A 27,026-nucleotide genomic window follows, 5' to 3' on the forward strand; every position below is an offset into this window, starting at 1 on the left:
GCGTGGCACCGTGTAGCCGCCCAGCCGGAACTCAGCTGTGCTCACGTGTGCCACGCCAATACCGGAAACGCTGGACAGACGCTGGGTCTCCATGATGAAGGCCTCCGTGTAGGGCATGCTCGCCTTGTCCGCGAGCTCTGGCGGCCGCTCTCGGCCGATGACGCGGCAGATCTCGTCGTGCAGTCGCTGCTGGACGTCCTGATGGGTGCAGAGGAAGCAGAAGGCCCAGCGCAGCGTGCTGGCCGTGGTGTCGAAGCCGGCGACGAAGAGATCAAGGATGCAGCGCAGCAGGTGCCGGTCGGTGAACAGCTCCGGCTGGCGGCTCTGCTCCTGCAGCAGACAGTCGATGTAGTCGCGCGGCTCTCCGGTCAGATCCACCGTGCGCCGGTGGCTCTCTATCGCCGGCAGCAGCAGATGGTCGATTGGGTAGTGGAAAATGGCAAGGATCTTCTTGATGCCGGTGATCCCCTCTGGCAGTAGCATCAAACAGGGAACGTTCGCAAAAAGTAAAAACATCCGGCCTTTGTTGGCGAATTCGTCCTGTTTTTCTATGATCTTAAGCAGTTTGGCGTCCCTTATGCTGACGATCTCCCCGGCGACCAATGCCCAGAGGATGTTGAGGATGGCGACGTTTAGGCTATGGTCCACCGATGTCGGCTGTCCTTTGCTGGGCTCCATCACCTCCTCTATGAACTCTTTGATCTGATCGTGGATTATTTCAACCGACCTGGACCGGCCCATGCCAAAGTTTTTCAAGTGAAAGAGGGTAAAACGCCGTGTCTCGTGCCACAATCCACCACTAGTGAGAATTATCCCCTTGTCGGCATACAGAAGCTCGAAGCCGGGGCTGCTCTGGCGGGCGACAGCCAACGGTCCGTTGAACGCCTCTCGGATCAAATCGGGGTCGGAGAGGACGATCATGGTCTCCCAGCCGGCGGTCACCTTCATTATCGGCCCGTATCGGCGGCTCCACTCGGTGAAACTGCGGTCCGGGTGGCCCCAGTCTATGGAGAGTGCCCGGCCGATCAGCGGCAGGCCTCTCGGACCTGCGGGAAACAGACAGACTTATTTGACTGATGGAATAATGTGCACTTCTGCAGCAAAGAACGCTCTATTTCCTGAAATTTTACAGCATTTTATGATAGGAACAACATAATTTACTAAGGCGGGCAAGCATCCAGGGGCGTAGCAAAAAAAAAAAAACGGAGGGGGCTAGAATTGGCGAGGGCGCCAATTTCGGGTCACGATGGCGCCAATTTCGGCTCAAGAGGACGCTATCAAATATCAATGCCGATGCTTACCGTCGCGGGCGCCTAGAGTGCTGGGCATTGGAAAGGCGCCTTCGGCACCCAGAAATGCGCTTTCCCAGAGGGCGTCTGCTAGATTTGGGAGGGGCTTAACCCTCGCCCGTATTGGTGTTTTTCCAGCCGCGAACGTATAAGGGGGGGGGGGGGTCCGATGGAGCCCCCTTGCCGTTTCGTCCCTGATCGAGCTAGAGCTTCGCGAAAAAAAAACGAGCGTGTTGCCCGTGACAAGAGGAAGCCGATGATACCCAATTTTAAGGTCCTAGGTCATCGGTTGACCTTCCAGGTCAGGTCAATGACCCAAAAGTCGGGAAAATCGGGACCTGTTAGAAAGTCGTAAAGCGTGGCTGCTATGGAGTTTTTCGGGGTGCTGATCACGAATATCATGTTAGTTTTGATCACAGATGATGTCTTCATGCATTTAGGCCAGGTCGGGTCAGGTCAGGTCAGGTCAGGTCAACCAGTAAGGGTATTCGTAGTAGGTGGCAACCACCTCTGACAGCTTCGTAACATGTTACGAAGGTGCCAAAACTACTTCGTAAATGTTCATATGGTTGCTAAATTCGAATTCAGCTCCAAAAACTGGCCTAGAAACATGTAAAACTCGAAAAAGTGAACCGAGGTCATCAAAGGTCAATGACCTGACCTGACCTTCCGGTGACCTTGACACCCACCCTAATGCATGGGAGCAACATCATATCCCATGTTTGAACGCTTAAAACCACGAAAAGACTACAAACGCGCGGCTAATGCGAGCCGACATACGCCGAATCGCGATTCCGGCCAAACATGGTCTCGGAAAGTAGGTCACAGGTCAAAGGTCATTAGGGTCAGGGTCATGAATATTTAAGGGTAGGTGTACAATTGAATAACGCGAGGGTACTGAAAGTTGCGTGGCGATCGGCCGCTTTTTACGCGAGTTATTCGCGAAAAACCGAGGGGGGTCCGTTTGACCCCCCCTATACGGGCGAGGGTTAAGCCTAGTGTGCCCCGCCCCCCTTGGCTGCGCCCCTGCAAGCATCAACCGTCGGCTATCAGCTTTAGAAGCCAGCTGGGCAATGTCAAAATTGATAGTCATGAGAGTAGAATCATGACGTCAAAAACTGTTACAGACGAATAGTTCTACATACAGTCGGCATTGAAAGGAATGAAAATTGAAAAGTCTGCAGTTTTTACCACGTTCTATCTACTTTATACGCATTTCCCGGCTCCCGCGGTCTCTGAAGTGGTGGTTGGATTTGAGACTTGAGTCCATTTAGCGATGACTAATTCATGTTTTTACTTTATAGTTAATGTTAATTTTGTGAATGCACAAATGAAGCAAAATCCTAGTTGCCGCTACATTTCAGAGAGTCAGAGACCTAGCTGTTACGCTTCTTTACTTCTATCATTCCTTCTTTTACTTGTTTGTCATGCGTAAGTATAGCCATTATATCTGATATAGGGTCCCTCATGGTTCACCGTGCACTTACCTGGCGGATGGTTGTTCTTCTTGAGCACGCTGTACAGAGCTGTGGCCAGCACTGCCAGCATGATGGCCAGCAGCGCCACGAACATGACGAAGGCGAAGGAGGCGTTACTGCGGTGGCTCGACGGACGACCCTGCAGCTTGCTCTCACAGCGGTGGAGTCTGGTGCTCCACACGCCACACCGCTCGCCCGGCGTCCGGCCGGCCGGCGGCCTCCGCGCCGCACCGGAATGCTGTTTATGCTTTCCAGCGGCAGGCTAAGCCAAGGCTACATTTATCAGGCGCGGATCCAGGGGCGGCGGGGGTAGCCCCCCTCCATCCGAAAAGGCGCCCATAGCCCGCGGCAGAGAGGGCGCCCCGAGCAGATGAGCAGCGACACAGCTAAGGTTGAGGAGAAATAGGGCGCCTCCAATAGAAGTTGGGCTCACCAAGCAGGAGAGCGACGCCCAATTGTCCATTCCCAGCAGATGAGAGTCGCCCCAGCAGCAGATGCGTTCCCCCAGCAGAAGAGGGGCGTCTTATTACAATAATAAAAAGATACCTTCTGTTCAAGAGGGGCGCCCCTGGCAGTGGAAGGGCACCCCAGCAGGAGAAAGCACCCCCGAAATGGAGCGACGCCCCAGCAAAAGGAGAGAGGCGCCCCCATTCCGAGATCAAAATGCCTGCTTTGTCATATTATCAGATAGTATCATCGATTAAAACACTAAAATAAGTTCATAAAATACAGATATTTACTGTAAAAGAGATTAGGTGCAGATTTGGTCAAATTAGGTGCCCTCGCCGGATAGCCCGTCGTGAAAACGGCTTTAATCCACACAAGCCGTTTTCGCGACGGGCTATCTGACGAATGCACCTTATTCTCACCAAATCTGCACCGTAGCTAGTTAATAACAAATATCTTTATACAATGACGTTATTTCAGTGTTGCAATTGATGATTATGTCTGATAATATGAGAAAGCATGTATACTCGTATACAAGCAATTAGTAGAACCCTAGCTGACTGCTACTATGAAATACACAAAATCTTCTTTCGCCAAAGCCTCACCAAATCTGCATCAAATGCGAGCCAAATGTCCGTCGTGAAAACGGCTTCTTTTCTCAAAAATGAGCTTGTACAGCCGAAACTATCTTACAGAAGCTTGGCTGAAACTATAACATCGGCGTGAAAAGACTCAAACAGACTATGCGATATCTGACTCATTTCTACTCATGTTTTCAGACACGACAGACTCGTTTTTGTAATTAATACATGTAAAATATTCTTGTATGTGTAGATTCTACACTTTTTTACTTAAAATCATTATTAGAAGGATGAATAACCTGTTGCTCATTTCTATCAGAAATAGAAAAAATAAATGGTTTATTTTTTCTATTTCTGATAGAAATGAGCAACAGGTTATTCATCCTTCTAATAATCTTATTAACAATGCTCAGCTCAACGTTCAAATACCTAAAATCATTATTCAGAGGTATGTACGCACACATCACGTCTGTCTGGAGCCTGCTCTGCGATGCGATTATGCGATAGGAAACCGTTGTTAAGAGGGTGTTGTTGTGGTGTTGAACTCTCTTAAAGGTATTGTTGAACATCATTTAAAGTATAACATGGCACTTTTAACAGTGGCTGACACCCGTAAAACACCCCAGAGGAATAATTTTTTATCAGTGTAAGCGTCGTAAACGAAAGCAAATTTGTTCCGTAACAACAGTGAAAATACCGGTACTGCACCGGTATTTAGTCCAGCCCGGTAGTCCGGTGCAAAATATTCACGGTGAAAAATATTATTGTGCATGAATGTAGGTATCCGGCGAAAGTATTCAGCGGCAAAAAAAAAAATAGTCAGTTGCAGCAGCCCTGTGAAATCCTAAACGATTTCTCTCATCAATTAAAATATTTACCATAGAGAGGAGCCTGAAGACTGCCAATCGTCGACAAACCCCTCCGGCAGATTTGCAGAACACTGCTAACCAAACAGCTCAAACGCCTCCCGCCGCCACTTTTGTCGAGCGCCGACATTGCTCCTAACTTTGATACTGCCTTATGATAATAACACATGACATTAGTTAACACACTGGTGAAAGGCGCTGGGAACAATAAACACTCGTACACCATCTCGAGTCACGGCTGCTGAGCACGGTGCCAGCTGGCTGCACCTACTCGTATAGGTACTCTGCGCTGGACCCTCGCACCTGTCAGCCGCGTCAAATTCGGGTGGTCGCTTGCGCTGCCACTGCCCTTCGTCACATGGCCCTGTTCTGAAACTGAATGTCTGGTGCGGGACAGATTGATCAGACAGTGATACGTGTAACGTGATGATGCAAACGGTGATAGATTACTCAGACTAGATGCTGCACACAAGCCAAACTGTATTTATTTTTCGTTAACGCTCTGGGCTGCTTGTTCGTAAAGGATAGTGTCAGCTCAGTCATCAGAGCATTTTAATTGGTTTGCTAAACAGTTCTCCTAAACACTATCTAAATTTTTTATCTAAACACTTCTCCTCGAAGCAGGGTCCCATTTGGACACTGTTTTCGTAACCTGAACGTGCGCCTCTGATTGACTTTCTCGATTATTGTAAATATACCCGAAAAATGACACATATGGAGTCGGAACGCGTGTCTTGAAGACTGCATACATATTATCGCCTCTCCGGGATCAGCTGGTACGGAGTCGGTTCCTTGATGAAAGGCTTGGACTCATTGATGGCGAAGTCGTGCTGGAAGCCGTCGGGAAACCGGAGCCTGTAGCGCTGCACCACGCTGGTGACGAACAGGAAGAGCTCTGTGCGCGCCAGCGTCTCTCCCAGACAGGAGCGCCTGCCCACCGAGAATGGCATCAGCGCGCGGCTGGGTCGTAGCTGGCCGCGCTCGTCCAGGAACCGCTCGGGTCGGAACCGGTGAGGCTCCGGGAACAGCCTGCCGTCGAGGTGGACAGCGGTCAGGTTGGAGATGACCTGGGCGCCGCGCGGCACCGTGTAGCCGCCCAACCGGAACTCAGCTGTGCTCACGTGTGCCACCCCAATACCGGCAATGTTGGACAGACGCTGCGTCTCCATGAGGAAGGCCTCCGTGTAGGGCATGCTGGCCTTGTCCGCGAGCTCTGGCGCCCGCTCTCGGCCGATGACGCGGCAGATCTCGTCGTGGAGCCGCTGCTGGACCTCCTGGTGGGTGCAGAGGAAGCAGAAGGCCCAGCGCAGCGTGCTGGCCGTGGTGTCGAAGCCGGCGACGAAGAGATCAAGGATGCAGCGCAGCAGGTGCCGGTCGGTGAACAGCTCCGGCTGGCGGCTCTGCTCCTGCAGCAGACAGTCGATGTAGTCGCGCGCCTCTCCGGTCAGGTCCACGGTGCGCCGGTGGCTCTCTATCGCTGGCAGCAGCAGATGGTCGATTGGGTAGTGGAAGATGGCACGGATCTTGTTGATGCCGGTGATCCACTCTGGCAGTAGCATCAGACAGGGAATGTTCGCAAGAAGGAAAAACAGCCGGGCTTTGCTGGTGAATTCCTCCTGTTTCTCTATGATCTTGAGCAGTTTGGCGTCCCTTATGCTGACTATCTCCCCGGCGACCAGTGCCCAGATGATGTTGAGGATGGCGACGTTCAGGCTATGGTCCACCGATGTCGGCTGTCCATTATTAGGCTCCATCACCTCTTCCATAAACTCTTTGATCTGATCGTGGATTATTTCAACGGACCTGGACCGGCCCATGCCAAAGTTCCTCAAGTGAAAGAGGGTAAAGCGTCGCGTCTCGTGCCACATTTCACCACTGGTGAATATTATCCCCTTGTCGGCATACATGAGCTCGAAGCCGGCGCTGCTCTGGCGGGCGGCGGCCATCGGTCCGTTGAAGGCCTCTCGGATCAGGTCCGGGTCGGAGAGGACGATCATGGTCTCCCAGCCGGCGGTCACCTTCAGTATCGGCCCGTATCGGCGGCTCCACTCGGTGAAACTGCGATCTTGGTGGCCCCAGTCAATGGAGAGCGCCTGGCCGATCAGAGGCAGGCCTCTCGGACCTGCGGGAGACAGACTGAAGTCAGACTGATCTGACAGACGGATTAATTAATGTGCGTTTCTGGAGCAAAGAGCATTCTACTGCCTGAACTTTTACATTCTTTTTTTTTCGGAATGAGATACCTACCTAAAAGGCAGGCGTCAGCCGTCGGAAATCCTGGTTCTAGCGGGGCAATGTCAGCCTTGATATTGACACGAGAGAGAAATCATGACAGCAAAAACTCCGTGACAGAGGAATATCGGCGTAGAGAATGAAAAGTCTGCCATTTTCTACCAACAGCTCTCTACCCGTATGAATTTCCGATAGCATATGAATCAATGGATGATTTGTCGTCCGTTTTGCGATGCTTCATTAAAGCCTTTTATTTACGTAACATGTTCAGTGATTACTGTTTATAATTTACAATGTTTCAAGTCTTGCTGAACAAAAATAGCGAAAATCTAGCTGTTGTGCTCCTTTAGAGACGATGGGGCTACGCCGTTACGCTTTTTATTTCTTTTATCCCCCATTCAGATATTTCCCATGTTGTAACCATTCTATCTGATAGGGCCCTCATTACACCACTGACCTGGCGGATGGTTGTTCTTCTTGAACACGCTGTACACGGCGGCGGCCAGCACCGACAGCGTGACGATCAGCAGCGCCACGAACATGACGAAGCCGAGGGGGACGCGCTCGACGGACGACCCTGCAGCCCGCCGCCACAGCGGTGGAGTGTCAGTGCCACCACGCTCCCGGGACCCATGGCCGGTCGAACTCTCGGCACTGGAATGCTGTTTATGTTTCTCAGTCGTGGACTCAGCCAAGGTTACATCGTATGTAGATATGCTGCGTCATTAAAGACATTATGGTCGTTTTTGTAAATAATGTTATGATTGAGGACTGATGAGTTATGATAGGCGAGAGTCAACAAAGTCCGATGTTTTGTATAAAGACACATACAAGGCAGTAGGTACGCTTTGTTTAAAGTTAGGTACCAGTTGTTCACTGTGAAAATAACACCTCTATTGGCGTCTGTAATTTCAAATGCCTAGAGGCATTGGTTCGAAACTAACATGCTTTAGTTTGGTTTGTTTGTCTAATTATGGACGGGTGATTAACTCAATTCACACACCCCTCACGACACCGCTCTCCGGCCCGCTCCGATCCGAGCCAGGCGACTGGGCTCTGCATTCACCGCCGCGCTACCTCACAGCCGGGCTACAAAGCGGCGACCCGGGCCGGTGTCATACGGCGTGGATAGGCTGCGCCGCTTAACGCGCAGGTCATGCGGCACAGTCTACCAGTACCAGGCGGCTGCTGCCAGTACTGAGGCTTCGATAACCGGTGGATAAAGAGTCCCTGTCGATTAACCTTTACACGACTGTACAACTGCTCGTAGATCAGTTATGTGATCTAACCGTCAGTGATTACGCTCGTCATTATGTACAATTTGTCCATTTACCGTGGAGAACAATGAGACGAATTTAAATCACAGTTTGTAGCGAAGATATTAATTGTGATGTCTTTTAATGCTCAGCTTTCCTATAGTTCGCATCACAAAAGGGATATCCTCCTTAGATGTTTGATTCCGAGGTATACCTACAGGAGTAGCATCACTGAAGACTTTGCCCATTGCCCATTATTCGCCTCTGCCTAAGCCCTAAAACAATTGAAACAACAGCTGTCAAAAATAGGGAATGTTTCCAAAGACGAAATGCGGAATGTTTCCAAAGATGGAATGCTTTTTAAAAATGCAAACACGTGGCGGGTTGTCTGTACAGTCTGTCTTAAAAGTACCGCGCAAAGTAACGGCGGATCCATCAAGCCTGACCGAGGAAGGGCCTGCTAAATTTTAGTCACCGAAGCAATTGACATACTCGTCTATTCCCCACACTATAAACCAAATCTACAAGTTGGCTCCTTGTTACAAGTTTGGTTCCAATTCGCATAGGCATCACCTTGTCGATACCTTGTCGATTCACCAGCCTCAAGCTTGTTGGCCAACAAACTAACAGTTTGTCTACAAGTTTGGTTCCAATTCGCATAGGCGTCACCTTGTCGATACCTTGTCGATTCACCAACCCCAGGCTTGTTGGCCAACAAACTAACAGTTTGTCAACAAGTTTGGTTTCAATTCGCAATAGGCGTCACCTTGTTGAGTACTAGTCTGGGCCTTGTGGACCTACCAACTTCTGGATAGGCGTAGTCGTTTCCTTGTCGGTTCACCAACCCCTGGTTTGTTGATGAACTAGCCTTTGACTGGGCATTGCTACACTGTAAACTCATTTCAACAAACGTTTGTTACTTTTACAAGGAAAATTATTTAGCGCAAATCCCCGCACCCTTTGCCATGTCATCGAACGACCCTATTGTTTGTCATGGTAGTTGTTCTTACAACCCACTCACATGTAGTTCGTTAGACTAGCTACCAAAGTTTGCTTTGTCATTGTTGTGTGAACGACTGTGTTCCTAGTTATAATCATGCGGCTACTAGGTAAAGACCTGCGCATGTTTGCATTTAACAGGGCTGAGCCGTGTACTTGTTCAGTCAAATCAATGCAAATCTTAGTTAGCATAGTAATGTCTACGTGCAGCAAACCTGTACTTGTAAGCAATCTACTACTGTTAACGCCAGACCCCGTTTCAAGACCTGCCGAAACTTTTACAATTTAGATATTTTGTCGCCATTTCAATATTTCAGGCACTTCTCATTGACTCGTAATGTTAAATTTCGAGCAAGATTTTCACCCGGTGTGTAGAGGCTATCACCAGTCAGTCTGTGATACGTTATGACGTCAAAGCTAAGCCCCGCCTCTGTGGTCTTGGCCTGCGGCGGTTTCGGGCCGGCGCGCGGTCACTCGCGCTGTGGCGGGGAGCGGGGACGGTCGAGCGGTGCCGAAAGCCGGCTGAGTTGTGCGTAACGTCTTGTCTGACAGTGCCCAAAGAACGACATGATGACTGAGGAGCCATAAATGCTCAATGCGCATTGCTTGTACAATGCTGATAGGTTCGCTGATATTTGTTTTATTTTTCATAAGCTGCAAATGACGGGCAGATGACATATACCTGACATAAGGTTAGGAAATATTTACCTGTATTTAAAGCCTATGGCGTTACAGATAATGTGATAATGGAATGTCGGATTTGTATATCGCTATGCAACCATCGAACAACGCAATAATTAGTTAATTGCCTTCGCTTCACATCATAAGGCTCGCTCGTATTTCAAGCATATATCCTACATCGTAAATCGTATTGGTTAGAAATCTTTAACGTTTGTTCGAAGCATGTGTGAGTAGTAGGTTGAGGAGTGGTGGTCCTCTTGGTCCTATGACGAGAGTCAACAAGAGCCTAACATTTACTTGACCGTCTGCTGCAATTTGAATTGATACATAGCACGTGAAGCGTCAGCGAAATTCATAGTCCTTTACAGATGGCAGGGGTGTCGTTTGTGCAGAGGTCGCTGATGGGCACGGGTCAATGCCGCAGTCGTGGGCGGAGCCTAATGTCATATGACGTTACGACGTATGAAAGCCTCTATCCAGAATGGAAAAACAGTTAACACTACGAGTCAATGACAAGTGCCACAAATATTTAAATGACAACAAAACGTATTTGAAGAAAAAGTTTCGGCAGGTCTTGAAACAGCTATTTCCTAAATATGGTTGAAATTCTTCCACGCATTTAAAAATAATCGCGAAAAATTAGGGTCTCAAGGGGTCTGGCGTTAACAGTAGTCTCAGGCTTGTAACGTTTTACAAAGACCTCCCTTGTATTCGTCAGTTTTCTCCACAAATCGCAGGTCACCGCTCTGCAGTCTCATCATTACAGCAAAACAGCATTACTGAAAGTAGGTCATGTATTTAAAATGGTACATACTACATACACATTACACACACAATGGTGATGACACTGATGACCCAAGTGGCAAGGGCAATAACGCATGCGAAAAGGCAATGAGCGTCATCACTTACGAGTACACTGTAGAATCACACGTTTACATGCATTAGGTTTGAGTTAAGATAGTCATCTTGGGTTCCCTGCCTCGCAATCAGGGGCGGATCCAGGAAAACTCCAAGGGGAGGGTCATGAATCGAAGTGGTGCCCCTACCTATACCCAAAATTAAAAACTCAACGGATTTCGTCCACTTCATTTTGGTGGTGCCCCCATTTTCAGTTTTTTTTTCTTTTTATTTTTTATTTTTAGTCAGTATCTTAACTCTTAGCCACAACCACATTTACCAATTGTAAGCAAGTATATATGAATGTGCTATGTGCATAGATGCTATGTGTATATGTTACGGGCCAAGTGCGAAGGCTAGTCCGTTTGCGAACGGACTAGTCCATTCGCGAATGGACTAGGCCGTTTGCGAATGGCGGTCCGTTTGCAAACGGACTAGTCCGTTTGCGAATGGCCGGCCATTCGCGAATGGCCTAGGCCGTTTGCGAACGGACGGGTTTGTGGCGTTGCACTTAGCCGCCGGAAGCATGGATCCTCGGATTGGGGTACGATTCCGAATGAATGGGGGACCGCTGGTCGATGCAGGGGCGTCGCCGACGGGGGGGGTCGGAGGGGTCCGGACCCCCCCCCCCACGCACACATTCTTGAAAATATGCCGGTCCGACGCCCCCCCCCCCTCCCCCCCCCACACACACACTTTTGGCGACGAAAATCGATCAAGAATAAAATAAAATATTTTTAAAACGATTTTGGTGCATTCTCAAAATAAAATTGTCTAAATCCGAGGAGTTTTCAGTATTTGGTGGGGATTACTTTGACTGACAGTCCGACCAGATCCCCTAGTCGAAAATCCGTGGCGACGCCACTGCGTCTACATGTTTAGTTTGTTCTCCGGAGCAAATCTGCGAGCTGGCGCAACTCTGGGTTAAGGTCTCCACACACCTGGTCCATTCTGGATGCGACTTTCCGCTGAACCCTGCACAACGCGGAAATTATAGCAACGTGTTGCCGCTGACCAGGCTTCGGCCACCGATCTGGATCTGGGGAGGTCAAATATCCCCGTGACCTTCGAACAGCGGAGAGTCGCGTGGTGTGCGGAGACCATTAGTACCGTGCTCCGGGCTCCCCGCTGATGACCCGACCTGACCTTGGTCGAGTTTGCGGCGCTCGATTCATTCTGCTCTGGTGTGGTGTACCGGGACGGTGCGGCTTGTGTGTGGTGACTTTGCACACGGGACTTTGCACATGCCAAGTTGACTTGCCAAGTTGACGTCACTTTGCTGGATATTTCGCACTTGGCCTGACTTCGCACTTGGACTGGGAGCATAAACGCCCGTCCATTCGCAAACGGCCTAGGCCAACTGCAATAACGCACATGGACTAGTCCATTCGCAAACGGCCTAGTCCAAGTGCGTTATCGCACTTGGACTAGGCCATTCGCGAATGGACTAGCCTTCGCACTTGGCCCGCAACATATATATGTTGTGGACGCTGAGTAGTGAGTACTTACCAGAAACGTTATCAGGTAAGCAAATCGTTGTCAGTCCGACGAACTTGACCCTGGCGTCTAAAGGGTCTGTCCTTGACACTTCAGGCTTGTCAGGGGCACCAAAGTCCTTCCAGGGACACCACAAACCTTTCAGGGGCACCTACGGCCTTGTAGGGGCGCCACAGGCCCGCCAGGGGCACCACAGGCCTGCCAGGAAGTAGGGGCACCACAGGTCTAGCAAGTATACACGACAGGCCTGTCAGGGGCACAACGGACCTGTTGGGCCCATGAGCACCCCTAGGGGCAGGGGCACCACAGTCCTTCCAGGGGTACCGCAGGCCTGTGAGGGGCACCAGCGGCCTAGCAGGGGCACCAGTCAACACAGGCCTGCCAGGGGCACCACAGACCTGCAAGGGGCACCAGAGGTCTGCCAGGAGCACCACCGACCTCGCAGGGGTAACTTGGGCCTGTCAGGGGCCAGGGGCACCACGAGCCTGTCGAGAGGCACTTCAGGCTTTTCAGGGGCACCATAGTCCTCTCCGGGCGCAGGGGTAGCAGGGGCACCAGAGGCCTGCCAGGGGCATTACAGGCCTAGCAAGGGCACCACTGGTCTATCAGGGGCACCACGAGCCTGTCATAGCCAGGCATCTCAGGCTTGTCAAGGCCCAGGGGCACCACAGGTCTGTGAGGGGCACCAGCGACCTAGCAGGGGCACCAGTCAACACAGGTCTGCCAGGGGCGCCACAGACCTGCCAGGGACACCACAGACCTGCCAGGGGCACCAGAGGTCTGCCAGGGGCACCACCGGCCTCGCAGGGGCACCTTGGGCCTGTCAGGGGCACCACGGGCCTGCCGAGGGGCACTTCAGACTTTTCAGGGGCACCAATCCTCTCCGGGCGCAGGGGTACCAGCGGCCTAGCAAGGGCACCAGAGGCCTGCCAGGGGGCACCAGCGGCCTAGCAAGGGCACCAGAGGCCTGCCAGGGGCACCACAGGCCTAACAAGGGCACCACGGGCCTGTCAGGGGCACCTCAGGCTTGTCAGGGCCCAGGGACACCACAGTCCTTCCAAGGGCACCGCAAGCCTGTCAGGGGCACCAGAGGCCTGCCAGGGGCACCACAGGCCTAGCAAGGGCACCACTGGCCTGTCAGGGGCACCTCAGGCTTGTCAGGGCCCAGGGGCACCACAGTCCTTCCAGGGGCATTACAAGCCTGTCAGGGGCACCAGAGGCCTAGCAAGGGCACCACAGGCCTGCCATAGACACCACAGGCCTGCCAGGGGCACCACCGCCCTTGCAGGGGCGCCTCAGGCCTGTCAGGGGCACCACGTGCCTACCGGGGACACTTCAGGCTTGTCAGGGGCGTTACAGTCCTGTCAGGGCCCAGGGGCACCAGGCCCGTGGTGTCCCTGCTAGGCCTGTGGTGCCCCTGGCGGTCCTGTGGTGCCCCTGTCAGGACTGTGATACCCCTGATAGGCCGGTGGTGCCCCTGGCAGGTCTTTGGGCCCCCGGGCCTCAAGGGGGGGGGGCCATGACCCATGTGACCCCCCCCCCCTTGGATCCGCCCCTGGCAAGGGCGGATCCAGAAAATCTCCAAGGGAGGGGCCATTAGAAACCAGGAGGCCCCTCCCCCATAATCCCACCTGTTGGAGGCCCCATCTTCCCACTTGTTGGCCCCCCCAAAAAAAAACTGCGTCTATTGAGCTTATCTAGCTGTTCAGGCAACATCTCAACATCTGTGCAGGCTTGGAGGCCCTCTGTGCAGGTTAGGAGGCCCTGTAAAAGTGGTCATCTCTGTGAGTATAAGAGACCTCCAAGTTATGAAAAGCTTTACCAATCTTCTAACAAAGAAGTCTTCTCAGCTAGTCTTCTAAGAAATAACTAAGTGGGTAGGTTAAAAAAAAAAACTCATCGGATTTCGGCCACTTTATTTTCAGGAGGCCCCCTTTTCAGCTTTTTAACTTTTTAACTTTTTATTTTATTTTTGAAAAAAATCGGCCAAGGGGGGGCCATGGCCCCCATGGCCCCCCCCCCTTGTATCCGCGCCTGACACAAGACTTGTCAATTTGGTTTACAGTGCACGGCGCTGCAGGGCGTAGGCACACTTGCATCCGGCGGGCAAAGTTGTCGATAACCCGATGGCTGTGCACTTTACAGAGTGCAATGGCCTCTGGAGACAGTGCTCAGGGGATGTGCTACCCCTGAAACGTTATTCTTATCGGGTTATCGGCAACTTTGCCCGCCGGATGCAGGTGTGCCTACGCCCTGCAGCGCCGGGGCGCTCACCTGGAGCACATTGTGGAGCGTCCGTAAAACACACTGTACTAAAAGTATTCGTAGTGAAGACTTGAAACTTGGTGGATGTCTGCTACATAGGTGTGACCTAAAGTGGCCGAAGTTTGGTGATGATCTGAATAAAACTTCCGAAGTTATTCGAATTTTGGTGATGACCGCTTTTTTTGTGTCACCCTGTAACTACTTCAATCCGTGTTGGCGATCGTTTGGGGAGTTTCAGTCCGACAGATGCCGTTTTAGAGCAGCTGAGAACAGGTGGACCGGCCCGCTCTCCGGCCATCCCGACTCGTTCTGATGGCGTGGGCTGGATCGGACAGGTGCCGCGCCAGCAAACTTGCCGTTTCAGGCGCCGGCCGTTTCAGGCGTGGGCAAAACATTCTAGCAGCTGCTCTATTTAGGCACTCCCGCACATGAGTCTGTCCTGGCTTGATGAAATGGCGATAGGTTCGGCCGCACAGTGCACAATGTAGTTTTAGGGGAGTTTGGTGATTGGATTGGGTTAAACATATTTTCATCTTTTAATATGCAGTTGTTAACTACCATAAAATCCAACTGCTACCCCTTCTTATTTCTCATTATGATTCACAGATCTCTAACAAAACGTATGCACTTTTCTATGCACACATTAAATCCTTAATCCGATTGAGTCTGCTGCGATTAGCGATAGCAAGCCGTTGTTTGGATTCCATCAATAAACCGATAACAGAAGGCATTACCGCCTACAACCGACCGCGGCTCTGCGGGCTCTCAGGTGACGACAGCGGTGCTCCAGGCGCCAGCGGATGGATGGAGGATGTCACACATCTGCGCCGATGGGCGGGGGCGGCGGCGGGGGCGGCGGCGGGCCGGTCGCCAAGGGTGCGCGGTCGGCCGCCGGCGGCCAAGGCCGACTCCGGTCAGGCTGGCTGGCTGCTCCAGAGTCGCCCTGGCGCGCCGCCAGTGAGGACCGTCAGCCGCTCTGACTAATACACGCAGCACGTGCTGACTGGCTGGGGGCACGGCCCGGCTCGGGAAGTCACCTACACAAACAGCACTATCGGCTGCTTTTGTCGCCCTAGGTCAATCATGTGATGTCGGGACTTCCTGCATCGAATGACGCTAGGCGTTAGTCGGGCCGAGCCATGACTCATGCCCTCTTTCGGATACCTGACTGATGAGTGCTGAGTAAGTTTATAAACCCGATAGGTTCTCTAATGTCAGAGGAACAAGATGCTAAGACATTCATTAAATTCCATCGCATTTCACATAAGAAGACCTCCATTTCAAAGCGCATGAACGAAATTGACAGCCGCGAGCCTACGAGCACGGCCACAGTTCTGTCTTAGTCCCGATGATTAGCTAGCAACGACACTTGTATTACAAACATTACAGAGGCCTCGTGCCTCGTGGTTTGATGTAATTAGGTACCTTATTTAAAATCCATTGTAGGTATCGTCTTTTTGCAAATGAATCGTGACCATCGTGCATCAAGCTCTTCTTTTTATCTCACGCTAGTTTTTTCTGTCAGTTCTCGAGAAAAAGACATATTTATCGTCATCCAGTCCTCCTTGTATGTAGTATGCACAACATTATATGTACGTGCATTGGGCTGCTTGGCCAACTCAAGGCCCTATATACCAACTTCTATGATTAGCGCTCACCGGCGCCCGTTTTCAGAAGACCCTCAGATGATGTGTACTCTACATGATGTCTTCGGTAGTTCTGCCGAAGAGGAGCAGCAGCTTTGTATCAAACGCTAAGATAAAACTACTCGTACATCCCGTGCTGAGTCACGACGGAACTGACAATCAAGGCAGCACTGAAATGGTGACAGGCATAGCAGATACGCTTCTGTTTTTTTTCTTATTCAAGAGAGAATCCGTCGCCTGGTATTGATGGTTATTCTGCAGCTCAGCCCGTGTAGTTATCACGCACAGAAAAATAGACGGGAGAAGACAGAAACGGAGACACAGTGGTCATGGTGTAAGCTCGGAACTTTAAATTCGGGACAGTTTACGCTCAGTTCGGCACAAGTTTGCTGCGGCTGAGGCCAGAGAAAGCGATCGTCTGTGACTATTGCTAGTCTTTTATGCGTCGCAACTCGCAAGCCCAATGGCAAGCTATCACCGAATCCAATGGTAAATCCAGCATGAAGTCCGCTGGCGTGCTACCGTATTTTTACGGCCCACTAAATATTGCGTATTGTGCAATGTTCATGCACGCTAGCAGAAGAGTTGAATTAATAACTAGATTAGTGGCCGTTGTGGCCTTCAAGAAACCTGTTTGTCTAAAAACGCTGTTCAGCATTGCATGTCCGCTCTTCCTTCACTGCTCGTTCCATGCCTAGCTCTTGAATGCCACGGCTGCTCTCGATTTCAAGCTGAGCTGCGAGTGTGGTCTCCGACTCTTGAGTCTTGAGCTTCTAGCCATGGTTTAGGCCGTATGAGTGCATAGGGGCTGTATCAAAGGTGTGGCAGGAAGGTGTTGCTGGATTGTCTGGCACCGGACTCCGCCTCCGGACGGTGGCAACTCAGTCAGCAATCAGCAGCGCTGACACCTCAGTCAGCAGCTCCGATAGCTGGAAGCATAGACCCGGGAACAGGGGGGGCAGCGGGGGCGCTTGCCCCCCCCAACTTGAGAGCCGAGGGGGCGGCGCCCCCTCAACATTGAGGCAGCGTGAAAGGATCTTTCTTCCCTTTTCCGGACTTTTTTCCTTCTTGTCTCCCATCTAAACATCATCACACGGCATTTTCCTAGCCATCTGAATGGTTTCTGCTGATACAGTATCGATTTCACAACATCTGCTATTGTCATCCCGCTTTGGTTTGGGCCTGGCCTTGGCCATGAGTTTGGCAGGCCAGATTTTATACTAGACCATTTTGAGAAAACTTTGAGAAATATATAATTCGTAATTCGTAATTCGTTTATTAGGGCTGATCCACAGGTGGCTATTACGGCCCAGTCAATACAAGCAATATGAGAGTACCTAAGTCACAAAAATCATCATAGTAAAAGACACACAAAATGTACAATGGTACTAAAAAAAAAAAAAAAACACTCAGGTGGCGACATGTCTCTATCGGAAGAACCGCATCAGCTGTGCCCTGGAGGCGGTCCCTGTCACCTCTCGCGGCAGCCCGTTCCAAGCCGCCGCGGCTCTGTACGGGAACTGCCGCCGAGCCACCGCCAGGCGGACTCGGGGCAAGTCGATCACCGCCGAGCCCGCAGCGGTGGCACGCGTGGCCCTCTCTGAGACGACGGCTCGTGGGCGAAACATTGCCCGTAGCGAGTCAGGGGCACCAGCGGCATACAGGGCGCGATGCACATTCACTGCGTCCCTGCGCGCGATCACTTCCCCAATGTTGGGCCAGCCGAGCGCGCCGAGAGCGGGGGTGATGCGGTCAAATTTACGGAGACCAGAGACCAGTCGTGCGGCAAAATGTATGACCTTCTGCAGTCGGTCCAGGCGGGATTTGGAGGCACCACCCCAGACTGACGAGCAGTACTGGAGGTGGGGGAAAACATGGGTTTGGACAAGGATTTTAAGGATGTCTGGGGAGAGGTGATGACGAATTTTGAATAATGATATGAGGATTGCGTTGCACCGGCGGATGATGGAGGATATGTGTGGCTCCCAGCTCAGGGTTTGGTCGAGGAGAACGCCCAGCACTTTGATATGTTTTGTTGGCCGTATAGTTACATCATTTACGTTAATGGCGAAGTCTTCAACTCTATCAACTGAATTTTGCGTGCCGAAAAGGGTGAAACAGGTCTTCTCCCCATTCATTTTCAAACTATTCAAGCTGAACCAGTGCTGGAGGTGCTGGATGTTCTCCTCGGCCCGGGACTTCAGCACTTGGATGTCAGTGGGATTGGAGGGTGCTGAGTCCAGGATTGGGACCCTCGGAATATAACGTACAACGGTGGTAAAATCATTGCTATAATATAGGTATAACACAGTTTACCCGCTCCGGGTGTGAGGGAGGGGTGTGGGGCAATGAGTGCACTGACGTGGCGCCCTCGGAAGGCCGGTATCTATGGGATTAAAGCTCAGCGACACTAAGGGCTTGTGTGATGCATTTGGTTATCGGTAGCACCCTCAGAATCACCGGCGTATAGGGCCCTCAGAGCCGCCGGTAAGGGGCCTTTAGAGGCATTGGTATGGGCCGCCATGCAGGTGCTGGTTCGGGCGCACAGAGGTGCTAGTGTGATTCTCTCAGAGGCGCCGGTGAGGGTCCTTACAGGCGTTGCTCTGGGATCTCATAGACGCTGGTGTGGAGCCGTTACAGACGGGTGTGGGGTCTTTAGAGCTGCTGACGCGAACCCTCTACAAACCAACAGGGGGTTCTCAGTGACCGGCACGGGGCCCCTAGGCCGGCAGAAGAAGTCTTGTGGGGTCCTTGACTCCTTAGAGACCGGCATGGTACTGTCAGACGCCGGTGGGGCCCTCAGAGCTCAGAGTCACCGGTGTGGGGCCCTCAAAAGTTTCCAGTGGGTGGCCTTTAGATGCGCAGGTGTTGACTGTTGGGTCCTCAGAGCCGCCGATATAGGGCTTTAAAAGGCACTGGTATAGGCACTCAGAGTTGGGGGTGTGAAACGCTCAGAGACACCGGTGTGGGCACTCATAGGCGCCGATGAGGGCCCCCACAGTTGCCGTTATGGGACCCTCGGAAAAATAAGTGTGTGACCATCACAGGCGGGAAATGCCCCTAGAACTGGCCGGCCCCTCATAGGCCGGTAAGAACCCTCAGAGGCCAGTAACGGGCCTTTGGAGACCACCGAGGGGCCCTTAAAATCTGCAAGATTCCCTCAGAAGCCGGCGTGGGACCCTTGTTGAGATTTTAATGTGGTTATTTAGGGCCCATAAGGTGCTCTAACGAGACCTATGAGGCCATTCTGAGTCGAAATATGGCCATCGTTAACCCTCGGCGGTCAAATGGCACCGCAGGTCCTCTCGGACCCGAGGGTCCCTTTCAACCCGATGGGTGGGGGGGGGGGTGGGGGGGGGGGGGGGTACGTGTCCCCTTAGACCCCTAACTACGCCAATGCTTCATATGCATCATGTCTGGCATTTTAGGCTCGCCCCCCCAACTTGAAAATCGTTCCCGGGCCCCTGGCTGGAAGCCCTGCTAGCTGGCAGCTCAGCTCAGCTCAGTCAGCAGCTCCGGTCACAGCGCCGACTCCGGACACGGCAGCGATTACGGCCGACCGCCGCCGTCCGGCCGGCCGGCTCACTGCATGGGTGCACCACATTGCACAGTGCACAGCCGGTGTCCGTCCGACCGGGCCCGTCACCCGGCCGGTCCTCCCATATCGCCCTGATAGCCCGGCCCGGCCCGGCACGGACTACGGCTCAGCACGGCACGGCCCGGCACGGCCCGGCACGCTATACGGTGGGGCCCCGCTGTCCAACCGCTACGGCCGGACACGGACGTGACGCACCGTGACACTGACGTCATCGTCCCGACGTCACGTCGTGCTGACGCAGCCGTAGCGCAGCCGTAGCACGGACGTAGCGCAGCCGTGGTGTGAACAGCAGTGCGGCGTTGACGGCGGTGAATACCAGTGGCGCACCGCGCAGCGACGGCTGGCAAAGTGAGCTGTGGTGCCGGCCAGTGACGACGTGATCTACCACACAGCCAGCGGGTTCGACGGCATTGAACCGTGTTGCCAAGTGGTGCCTCAATCAGGACATTATTCATCACGGGCGTGGTATTTCCGAGTCGATTGGTGTCTTCTCAGAGACGTTCCAGTACTGTAGTGCGCGCTATGGCGGATTACGAGTTTCTGGAGCCGCGCGGTCTGGACCTGGCCTCCAGCCGGACTCCGGTCGGCCCGCCGAAGCCGCCGCGGCTGCACAGCGCCGGTGACCTGTGCGACGTACCGAGGCGGGGCACGCCGCCACACATCTCCGTCACGGCGCCCCCGGAGCCGGTGTGGTACGAGGACCGGCGCGTGGGGCCGCCGCCGCCCGCCGACACCGTGGACCGACTGAAACTGGCCGGCTCGTTCGACTCGCTGGACTCGGAGACCATGGTCTCCGTGGGAGAGATGGCCGACCTGGGTAGGTCACCGCTCAAACAACTCGCAGAATTGGTTAGAAACATCCCCACTGTCCATACTAACGTGATCACGAACAATGTCCGTCCACTACCTTCACACGATAAAAAACGTATCAATATGTTGACTTTACTTGATATCAGCAAATAGCCTTTGTATCCACTCATTTCCTGTGTACTGGATTTGTTGACCATTAATTTGTTAATTGTGGTATCAGTTGGCACCTATCAATATTCAAACAGTTTGTTCAGGGTGAATGAGGGCTGTTTGATTTTACGCCACCCATATGATCTCATGAAAAACCACAAATAGCACGGATAACGGGAAAACTACATCTCTGTAATTCGAACATTGAGTGGTAGGTACCTATTCGCACTCGACATAAAAGCATGGTTACCATCTACCGCAACATCATTTTCGCTGAAACCCGACACATTTGAATCACTGCCTAAATCTCGTTTCCCGTCTCTGACTCTGCAGCGGAGCCACGCTGTCGCCCCTCCGTCCACACTGTCTGGAAGTCGGTGCGGGGAGGCCTATCGGCACAGGATGTGTCGTGCAGTGGCGAACTCTGAGACACAGCGCAGGATGGCCTCCCTGCACTCACGCAGACGATGAGGCGCAGTACAGGGTGTGTCCCGCTACCCAGTACTCATACCCACAGTGGCAGACTATGCCCTGAGGAGAGTATATGCCGTCAGCAAAGTATATGCCCTCAATAGAAAAGCCAGTAAAAACAGAAAAAAAAAAACAGAAAAACAGCACAACATAAAAAACAGTAAAAGCCGTCAACAGAGTAGGTATACAGTAGGTAATAGGTATGTATGCTGTCAGAGGGGTATATGCCGTCAGCCGCAGTGGCAGCACGGATGGACGGACCGATGCTTACCCGCTGAACGGTGCAGCACAGACACAGATAGCTGAACACGATACAGCTGAAAAAGCACGGGACAGCGGCATGTGGGGTGAAGGAATGACGCTGCTCAGCTATCTGTTTATGTTGCAGAATAATGCATTATGGATGTGCTCGCTATTTGTCCTCACAAGTCACAAGTCAATTCCAGCCAACGGATTTCCTATTAGGATGGCATCAAGTATCAACCCTTGAGGAAGACATTCATTATGATTTAATGGAACTCGAAGCGAGAGCTCTGTGCGTAATGCTATATTAAAAAAAAACTATGCCAGTATGAAGACATGCGACTTTTATCTACCGAACCGTCTCCTAAATAGAAATGTCTTGCTGTCTGTTTTTAGCACCTCGGCTGTCTCGATACTCGATTATACCTGCAATAAGTCAAATCTTAACCAAATGTCCGTTCTGCCTCAAATGCTCCCAAATTATAGCCGTTTTGTGGCACACTCGCCCGAATATCCATGCTTTCCAGTGCAATGTCACCCAGTATGACCCGACCCAGTATGACCCACTGTGACCCATTACGTTCCCGTTACAGACACGCTGCTGGCTGACCTGCAGAACAGCATTGGTTACGGGCAGCCCAGTTCTAGCCACTCGTCCCCGGCCCGGCCCAGGAAGGCTGTCACACTGCAGCGCGATGCCAGCCCGGTGAGTCGCGCAGGCTGCATCGTCAGTGGCGGATCCAGGGGGGGGGGCAAAATGGGCATTTGCCCCCCCCCCCCAAACGGCATAATTTTAACATTACGCCTATGGACGAGGCATGGAAAGAATCGATAAATTGTTATGGTTTGCCCCCCCCCCCCAAAAAAAAACTCCGAGCTGGATCCGCCTCTGTGCATCATCATGGTAGCCATAGATGGATTTACTCGTACTGATGACCCGGTCGCCGCTACAGGGGAAAGAAGGCGGGGTCGGAAGGGGTGGGACACTAATGCCATACAGAATGCCGGCTGCGCTTAGCAACATGCTGTAGAAATAGGAGTTTGTTGCACAATGCACGTCCTTACTGAGGTGTTTATCGCAATGTTATATATATGTTGGCTGTCTTGGGTTAACTTGCATTCGTTACATCAGTAAAATCCCTTGCAAAGGAGCTTTTAATTGCGCTCCATGGAGTGCAGTTTCATCTGCTGAAGAAAAACGATTTCTTTCAAACGATAAGCTTCCGCTATGGTTTTGTAGTTGTTATGACACCGTGCACGCTCTAAATGCAGTTGTACTCAAAACACCGCCCATGTACATACTCTTCGAGAAGGAAGGACTCCCAACCTGCAACAACATTCAACAGCCATTTTCTCACTCTCTGCAACAGCTGCGGTGACTGACGACCGAGCCGATCCGGCGTAAATGCGTCTAAACAATAAACATGTTTATCTTGGGCTCGGCGCCGGGTACTTCCCTCGGTAATACGGCGGCGATGTAAGCCACCGGATATCATCGGCAGGGGTTTTATGACATCCGGTGGCTGTAAACGGGTGCCGGCCCGGTCTGTTGCGCGGCAATGAGCCGGACCTAGGGCTGTAACTCCTTTCACGTGTGACATCGGCATGTGATCTGATCGGTTCGCCTCGTGCATGGGTTTGAGGAGCCACACTTCGCCAAGAAACCTGTTTGCGGCAGGAAATTTTGCTGTTAAGCAGTAATTGAATAAAACAAGTGCAAAATGCGAACATACAGTGGTCATTTTATTCAATACTGCGCGAAATTGAACCTGATAAGCAGAAACTGACTTACCTTTCCTTTTAACCATTATCAAGTTTGATGCTAGATGTTCAGTGACTTTTCTTCGATGGCATACCCTTGACCCAAATGAGGGCTTTGGTCTCTTATTATTTATTCCCTCCTTATCACGCACACCAATATTCAACAATCATCAATTCGGGTAGCATCTCCAGGCATCAACCTACCTCTCCTGCGTCATTCTGCGCTTGTAGGATCTCCATTGTGAGCACCTGTGTATCAGATGTCCCCCCGCGTGACCTTCCCCTCCCCCCCCCCGCCCCCGCCGTCCTTCCGGCCAGAGCACTGTGCCGTCCGGCTGCGGGGGCGGACCCGGGCTCCAGCATAGCCGGTGTGTGCTGGCGGCGCTCTTGACATTCCAGCACGCGTGCCGGGCCATATAGAGAGGTGCCGCGGGGTGCACGGCGGCGCACGTCTGCCGCGGACGGTTCTGCTGCTCAGTTTGCTGCGGTCGACCCCAGCTGGGAGGTGTGACTGAAACGGGTCAGCTGTGACGGGCGCTGTGACGGGTAGTGTGACGGGAGTGGCGACTGGTGGGATAGTTTTGTGTGGGGTTGTGCTGAACTGTGAACGCAGGTGAGACTGTGGACGAGAGCTCCCACAGTGAACACTAACAGCTGGCTCAGCCGTGTATAGCATTTCCGCCAGCGCCTTGCCGAAATCGAGCTCTGAGGAGTCGTATTTTCTGTAAGTGCATTTGCTGCCCAAACGGAATCTGATACACGCTGGGCCGAGAACCACTCGGTGTGGATTACGGAGTCATCAATAATGTTATCTGTTAAGATTTTGTCGAGCGCTGAACTAAAGACTGTGAGTATCCAGTGACAGAGCCGGGGACTCTCCTTTTAGCTGCTTCGCCTACCAGGCACGCCAGAGCAGGTGAGACCTCAGACCTGGTGGCCGCTCTCCGTCGTCGGACTGAACCGGGTGGAGTGGCCACTGCAGTCCCTGGTTACAGCGGACCACCGCCCTCCCTCCGACAGCAGCCCAGCACCAATAAGGCAGTCAAGGGCGGGCCACTCGACTAAAACCAGGCACGCCCCGACCCTGGGCCGGTCACGTGGAGTTAAATCCCAGCCTAAAACAGGATAGGATATTGCTCGTACGGATGAGATAGATGATGCTGATTTACGAGGTGAAAACCCGTTTATTGCTTATGATGGGTTTGATGGGTTGTACTACGTTGGAATGTAAGTTGCAACGTCATGGTAGCCATTGAGGGATTTGCTTGTACTGATGAGCTCATCGGTTATTTACAGGCATAGGAAATGGTCGATACAGGAAGAGCAGTAATAACTGTACTACCTATGTGTAATCCGTATTGTATTGTATTGTATTTACGATCATGGGCGATCCACACATGGCGTGGCGATTACTGCCCAGTAGGCATCTTTTGGGTAAAACAGACGCGATTAAAATTTAAGTTTCTATTTACTCACTTCGTATATATTATCTTCCATTTTCATTATCCCTACCTATATCCTAAACACCACGCAGCGGTGGGACTGCCTCTGGGCTGAAAACTAGTGCAGCGGTGAGAGCGGTCGGTTCAGCACCGGGCGGGGGGGGGGGGACCGGGCGGGCCCACCACTGCACTGGCGACTGCCAGCCTGCCTGCGGGTGCGGACTGTCGGCCGACGCCCAGCGACCCTGCACTGTTCGCGCGTGGGCTGGGACGCGGATGTAGCTACCACCTGTTCACGTTTAACCATCTCATCATTTTGCATTGTCTGTTCACTGATTTACCACCTAATTACGTCACAGCACCTGTTCACTAATGTACACATATGCTCACTGACGTGTTATGTATTTACTGATGTAACACCTGTTCAATGTTTATCACATGTTCACGCCTATACCAGGTGCTATAGCCGACAGTAGCCGTGTCTTGTAGTTCACCGATCTGCCACATATTACTACTGATATTCGCGGCTCTAACGCCTTGCTGGACAGTTCACTAACTATGCTAACATCATAACATCTGTTCACGATGAGCCACCGATTCAGTGTTGACTGTGGACGTCCCATAACCGTCCATGCGCTACCATCTGTTGGGCTCATGCCTGACGCCTCCGTGATCTAGACACTCTGTTGGCTGAGTAAAGGCCGATCGCCCACTGGTGGCAGTTCCTGCTCCTGGAACCACCCGCCACAGTGGGGTCACGACAGGGAAAAAAACAAAGAAGAACAAAAAAAAATTGTTGAGACCATGACCGATGGTCCGTCCCCTTCGCTGGCTCGTCTCTGACTGTCCTATATCCCGCGCTCCCCTCGTGCCTCCCGCCCCAGCCCGCCCGCTCCGCTTATCTCTCTCCCTCCCACCCTCCCTCCCTCTCCCTCGCTCTCTCCGGCATCTGTCTGCCCTCGCCCAACGCCTCTTAGCCGGGGGGCCGCTAAGTTGCCATTGGGCTCATGCCTGACGCCTCCGTGATCTAGACACTCTGTTGGCTGAGTAAAGGCCGATCGCCCACTGGTGGCAGTTCCTGCTCCTGGAACCACCCGCCAAACCCCGCCAAACGGAGCGACCACGCAATAGGCCACGTAGCTAATTGTAAGCTCCTAAGAGCTTCCACAGCCACTCGTAGTGTTCCCTGGAGATCGGGACCGGAACCATCCGGAGCGGTCTGCCCCCAAGGGCAGGAACCCGAGAGCTGGTCCAGACCACTGTAAGCTCCCAAGAGCTCACAACCACTCGCCATGCTCCCTTGAGCTCGCGACAGGAAAACCCCCGTAGCAGTCTGCCCCCGGGGCAAGGAACTCCCAAAAGCTTAACCAGCCAACTGCAAGTTCCCAATTGAGCCCCCACGGCCACCTATCATACTCCCTTGAGCTGCGCCAGGAAACGCCCGTAGCGGTCTGCCCCGAGGGCATTAAGCTCCCAAGAGCTCGCGCAGTCAAGTGGAGAGCTCCCGAGAGCTGCCACGGCCACCCGTCATGTTCCCTAGAGCTCGCGCCGGGGAAAACACCCGAAGCGGCCTGGCCTTAAAGGCAGGAAGCTCCCGAGAGCTTGTTTAGCCAACTTTAAGCTCCTAAGAGCTCTCGAAAATCGCAGCCATCCGTGATGCTCTCTTGCGCTCCCTAGAGCTCGTGGCATGAAACATACGTAGCGGTCTGCCCCCAGGGCAAGATGCTCTCAAGAGCTCGGAGCTCGCATAGCCAAATGTAAGCTCCCAAGAGCTCTCGTCAGCAACCTTAGAGCAATAAGCTCCCGAGAGCTCGCACGGTTACCCGTCATGCTCAATAGAGCTCCCGCTGTGAACACTCTTAGCGGTCTGCCCCCAACGGCAAGAGGCTCCTAAGAGCTCGCACAGCCAACTGTAAGCTCCCAGGAGCTCTCGACACGAACCCCATAGAGGCTTCCCCCGAGGGCAATAAGCTCCCAAGAGCTCGCACGGCCATCCGTCGGCTCCCAAGAGCTTGCGACAGTAACACCCGTATCCGTCTGCTCCCAAGGACAATAGGCTCCCGCCGGCTCGAGCAGGCGCTTGTGCTCCTAAAGCTTCCAACAGTAGCGCCTATGCGGTCTGCCCCCAAGAGCAATAGCTCTGAAGAGTTTGCGCAGCCACCCGTCCGGCTCCAACGAGCTCTAGACATTGGCACCCATAGCGGTCTGCCCCCAAGGGCAAGAAGCTCTCGCGAGCTCGCGCAGCCATCCTTCAGGCTCCCAATATCTCTCTACAGTAGCACCCATAGCGGTCTGCCCCCAAGGGCAATGAGCTCCCGAGAGCTCGCACAGTAACCCGTCATGCTTCCTGGAGGTCGCGACAGAAAACTATCGTAGCTGCTAGCCCCCAGGGCAAGAAGCTCCAAAAGCTCGCCCGG

At 52.7% G+C, this 27,026-nt stretch overlaps 3 protein-coding genes across 4 annotated transcripts in view; 1 reads left to right on the forward strand and 2 right to left on the reverse strand.

The window, feature by feature from the left end:
* LOC122393252 (cytochrome P450 2J4-like) overlaps positions 1-3,038 on the reverse strand; it is a 5,063-nt gene extending 2,025 nt beyond the window's left edge. Inside the window, exons 1-2 of the mRNA XM_043389114.1 lie at positions 2,777-3,038; positions 1-1,046 (exon numbers count right to left, since the gene is read on the reverse strand). The exon at positions 1-1,046 is cut by the window's left edge and continues 2,025 nt beyond it. Of these exons, the coding sequence (XP_043245049.1) occupies positions 1-1,046; positions 2,777-2,861 (1,131 nt within the window). The 5' untranslated portion in view covers positions 2,862-3,038. The remainder of the gene's footprint in view (positions 1,047-2,776) is intronic.
* LOC122393251 (paxillin-like) overlaps positions 1-27,026 on the forward strand; it is an 83,411-nt gene that overhangs the window by 2,780 nt on the left and 53,605 nt on the right. Inside the window, exons 1-2 of one of the 2 annotated variants that reach the window (XM_043389112.1) lie at positions 19,728-20,549; positions 22,000-22,112. In XM_043389112.1, the coding sequence (XP_043245047.1) occupies positions 20,255-20,549; positions 22,000-22,112 (408 nt within the window). In that variant the 5' untranslated portion in view covers positions 19,728-20,254. Of the gene's footprint in view, positions 1-19,727; positions 20,550-21,999; positions 22,113-27,026 lie in introns of those variants that run through there. The other variant, XM_043389113.1, reaches the window with a different exon arrangement.
* Positions 5,125-7,568, reverse strand: LOC122393253 (cytochrome P450 2J4-like). Its single transcript, XM_043389116.1, has 2 exons — positions 7,351-7,568; positions 5,125-6,783 (listed from the first exon to the last, which is right to left on the reverse strand). The coding sequence occupies exons 1-2, from the start codon at positions 7,433-7,435 to the stop codon at positions 5,414-5,416; spliced, it is 1,455 nt and encodes a 484-aa protein (XP_043245051.1). The 5' UTR covers positions 7,436-7,568; the 3' UTR covers positions 5,125-5,413.

This window comes from Amphibalanus amphitrite, unplaced genomic scaffold, assembly GCF_019059575.1.
Source record: "Amphibalanus amphitrite isolate SeventyFive unplaced genomic scaffold, NRLGWU_Aamphi_draft 000526F_arrow, whole genome shotgun sequence".
Classification (NCBI taxonomy): Eukaryota; Metazoa; Arthropoda; class Thecostraca; order Balanomorpha; family Balanidae; genus Amphibalanus; species Amphibalanus amphitrite.

What these genes read in the sequence shown, in the direction of transcription:
- LOC122393253 (XM_043389116.1), bottom strand. Translation starts at nt 7,435, where the DNA reads ATGTTCGTGGCGCTGCTGATCGTCACGCTGTCGGTGCTGGCCGCCGCC. An exon ending in GAAGAACAACCATCCGCCAG is followed by an intron (nt 6,784 to 7,350) that starts GTCAGTGGTGTA and finishes TGTCTCCCGCAG; the next exon opens with GTCCGAGAGGCCTGCCTCTG.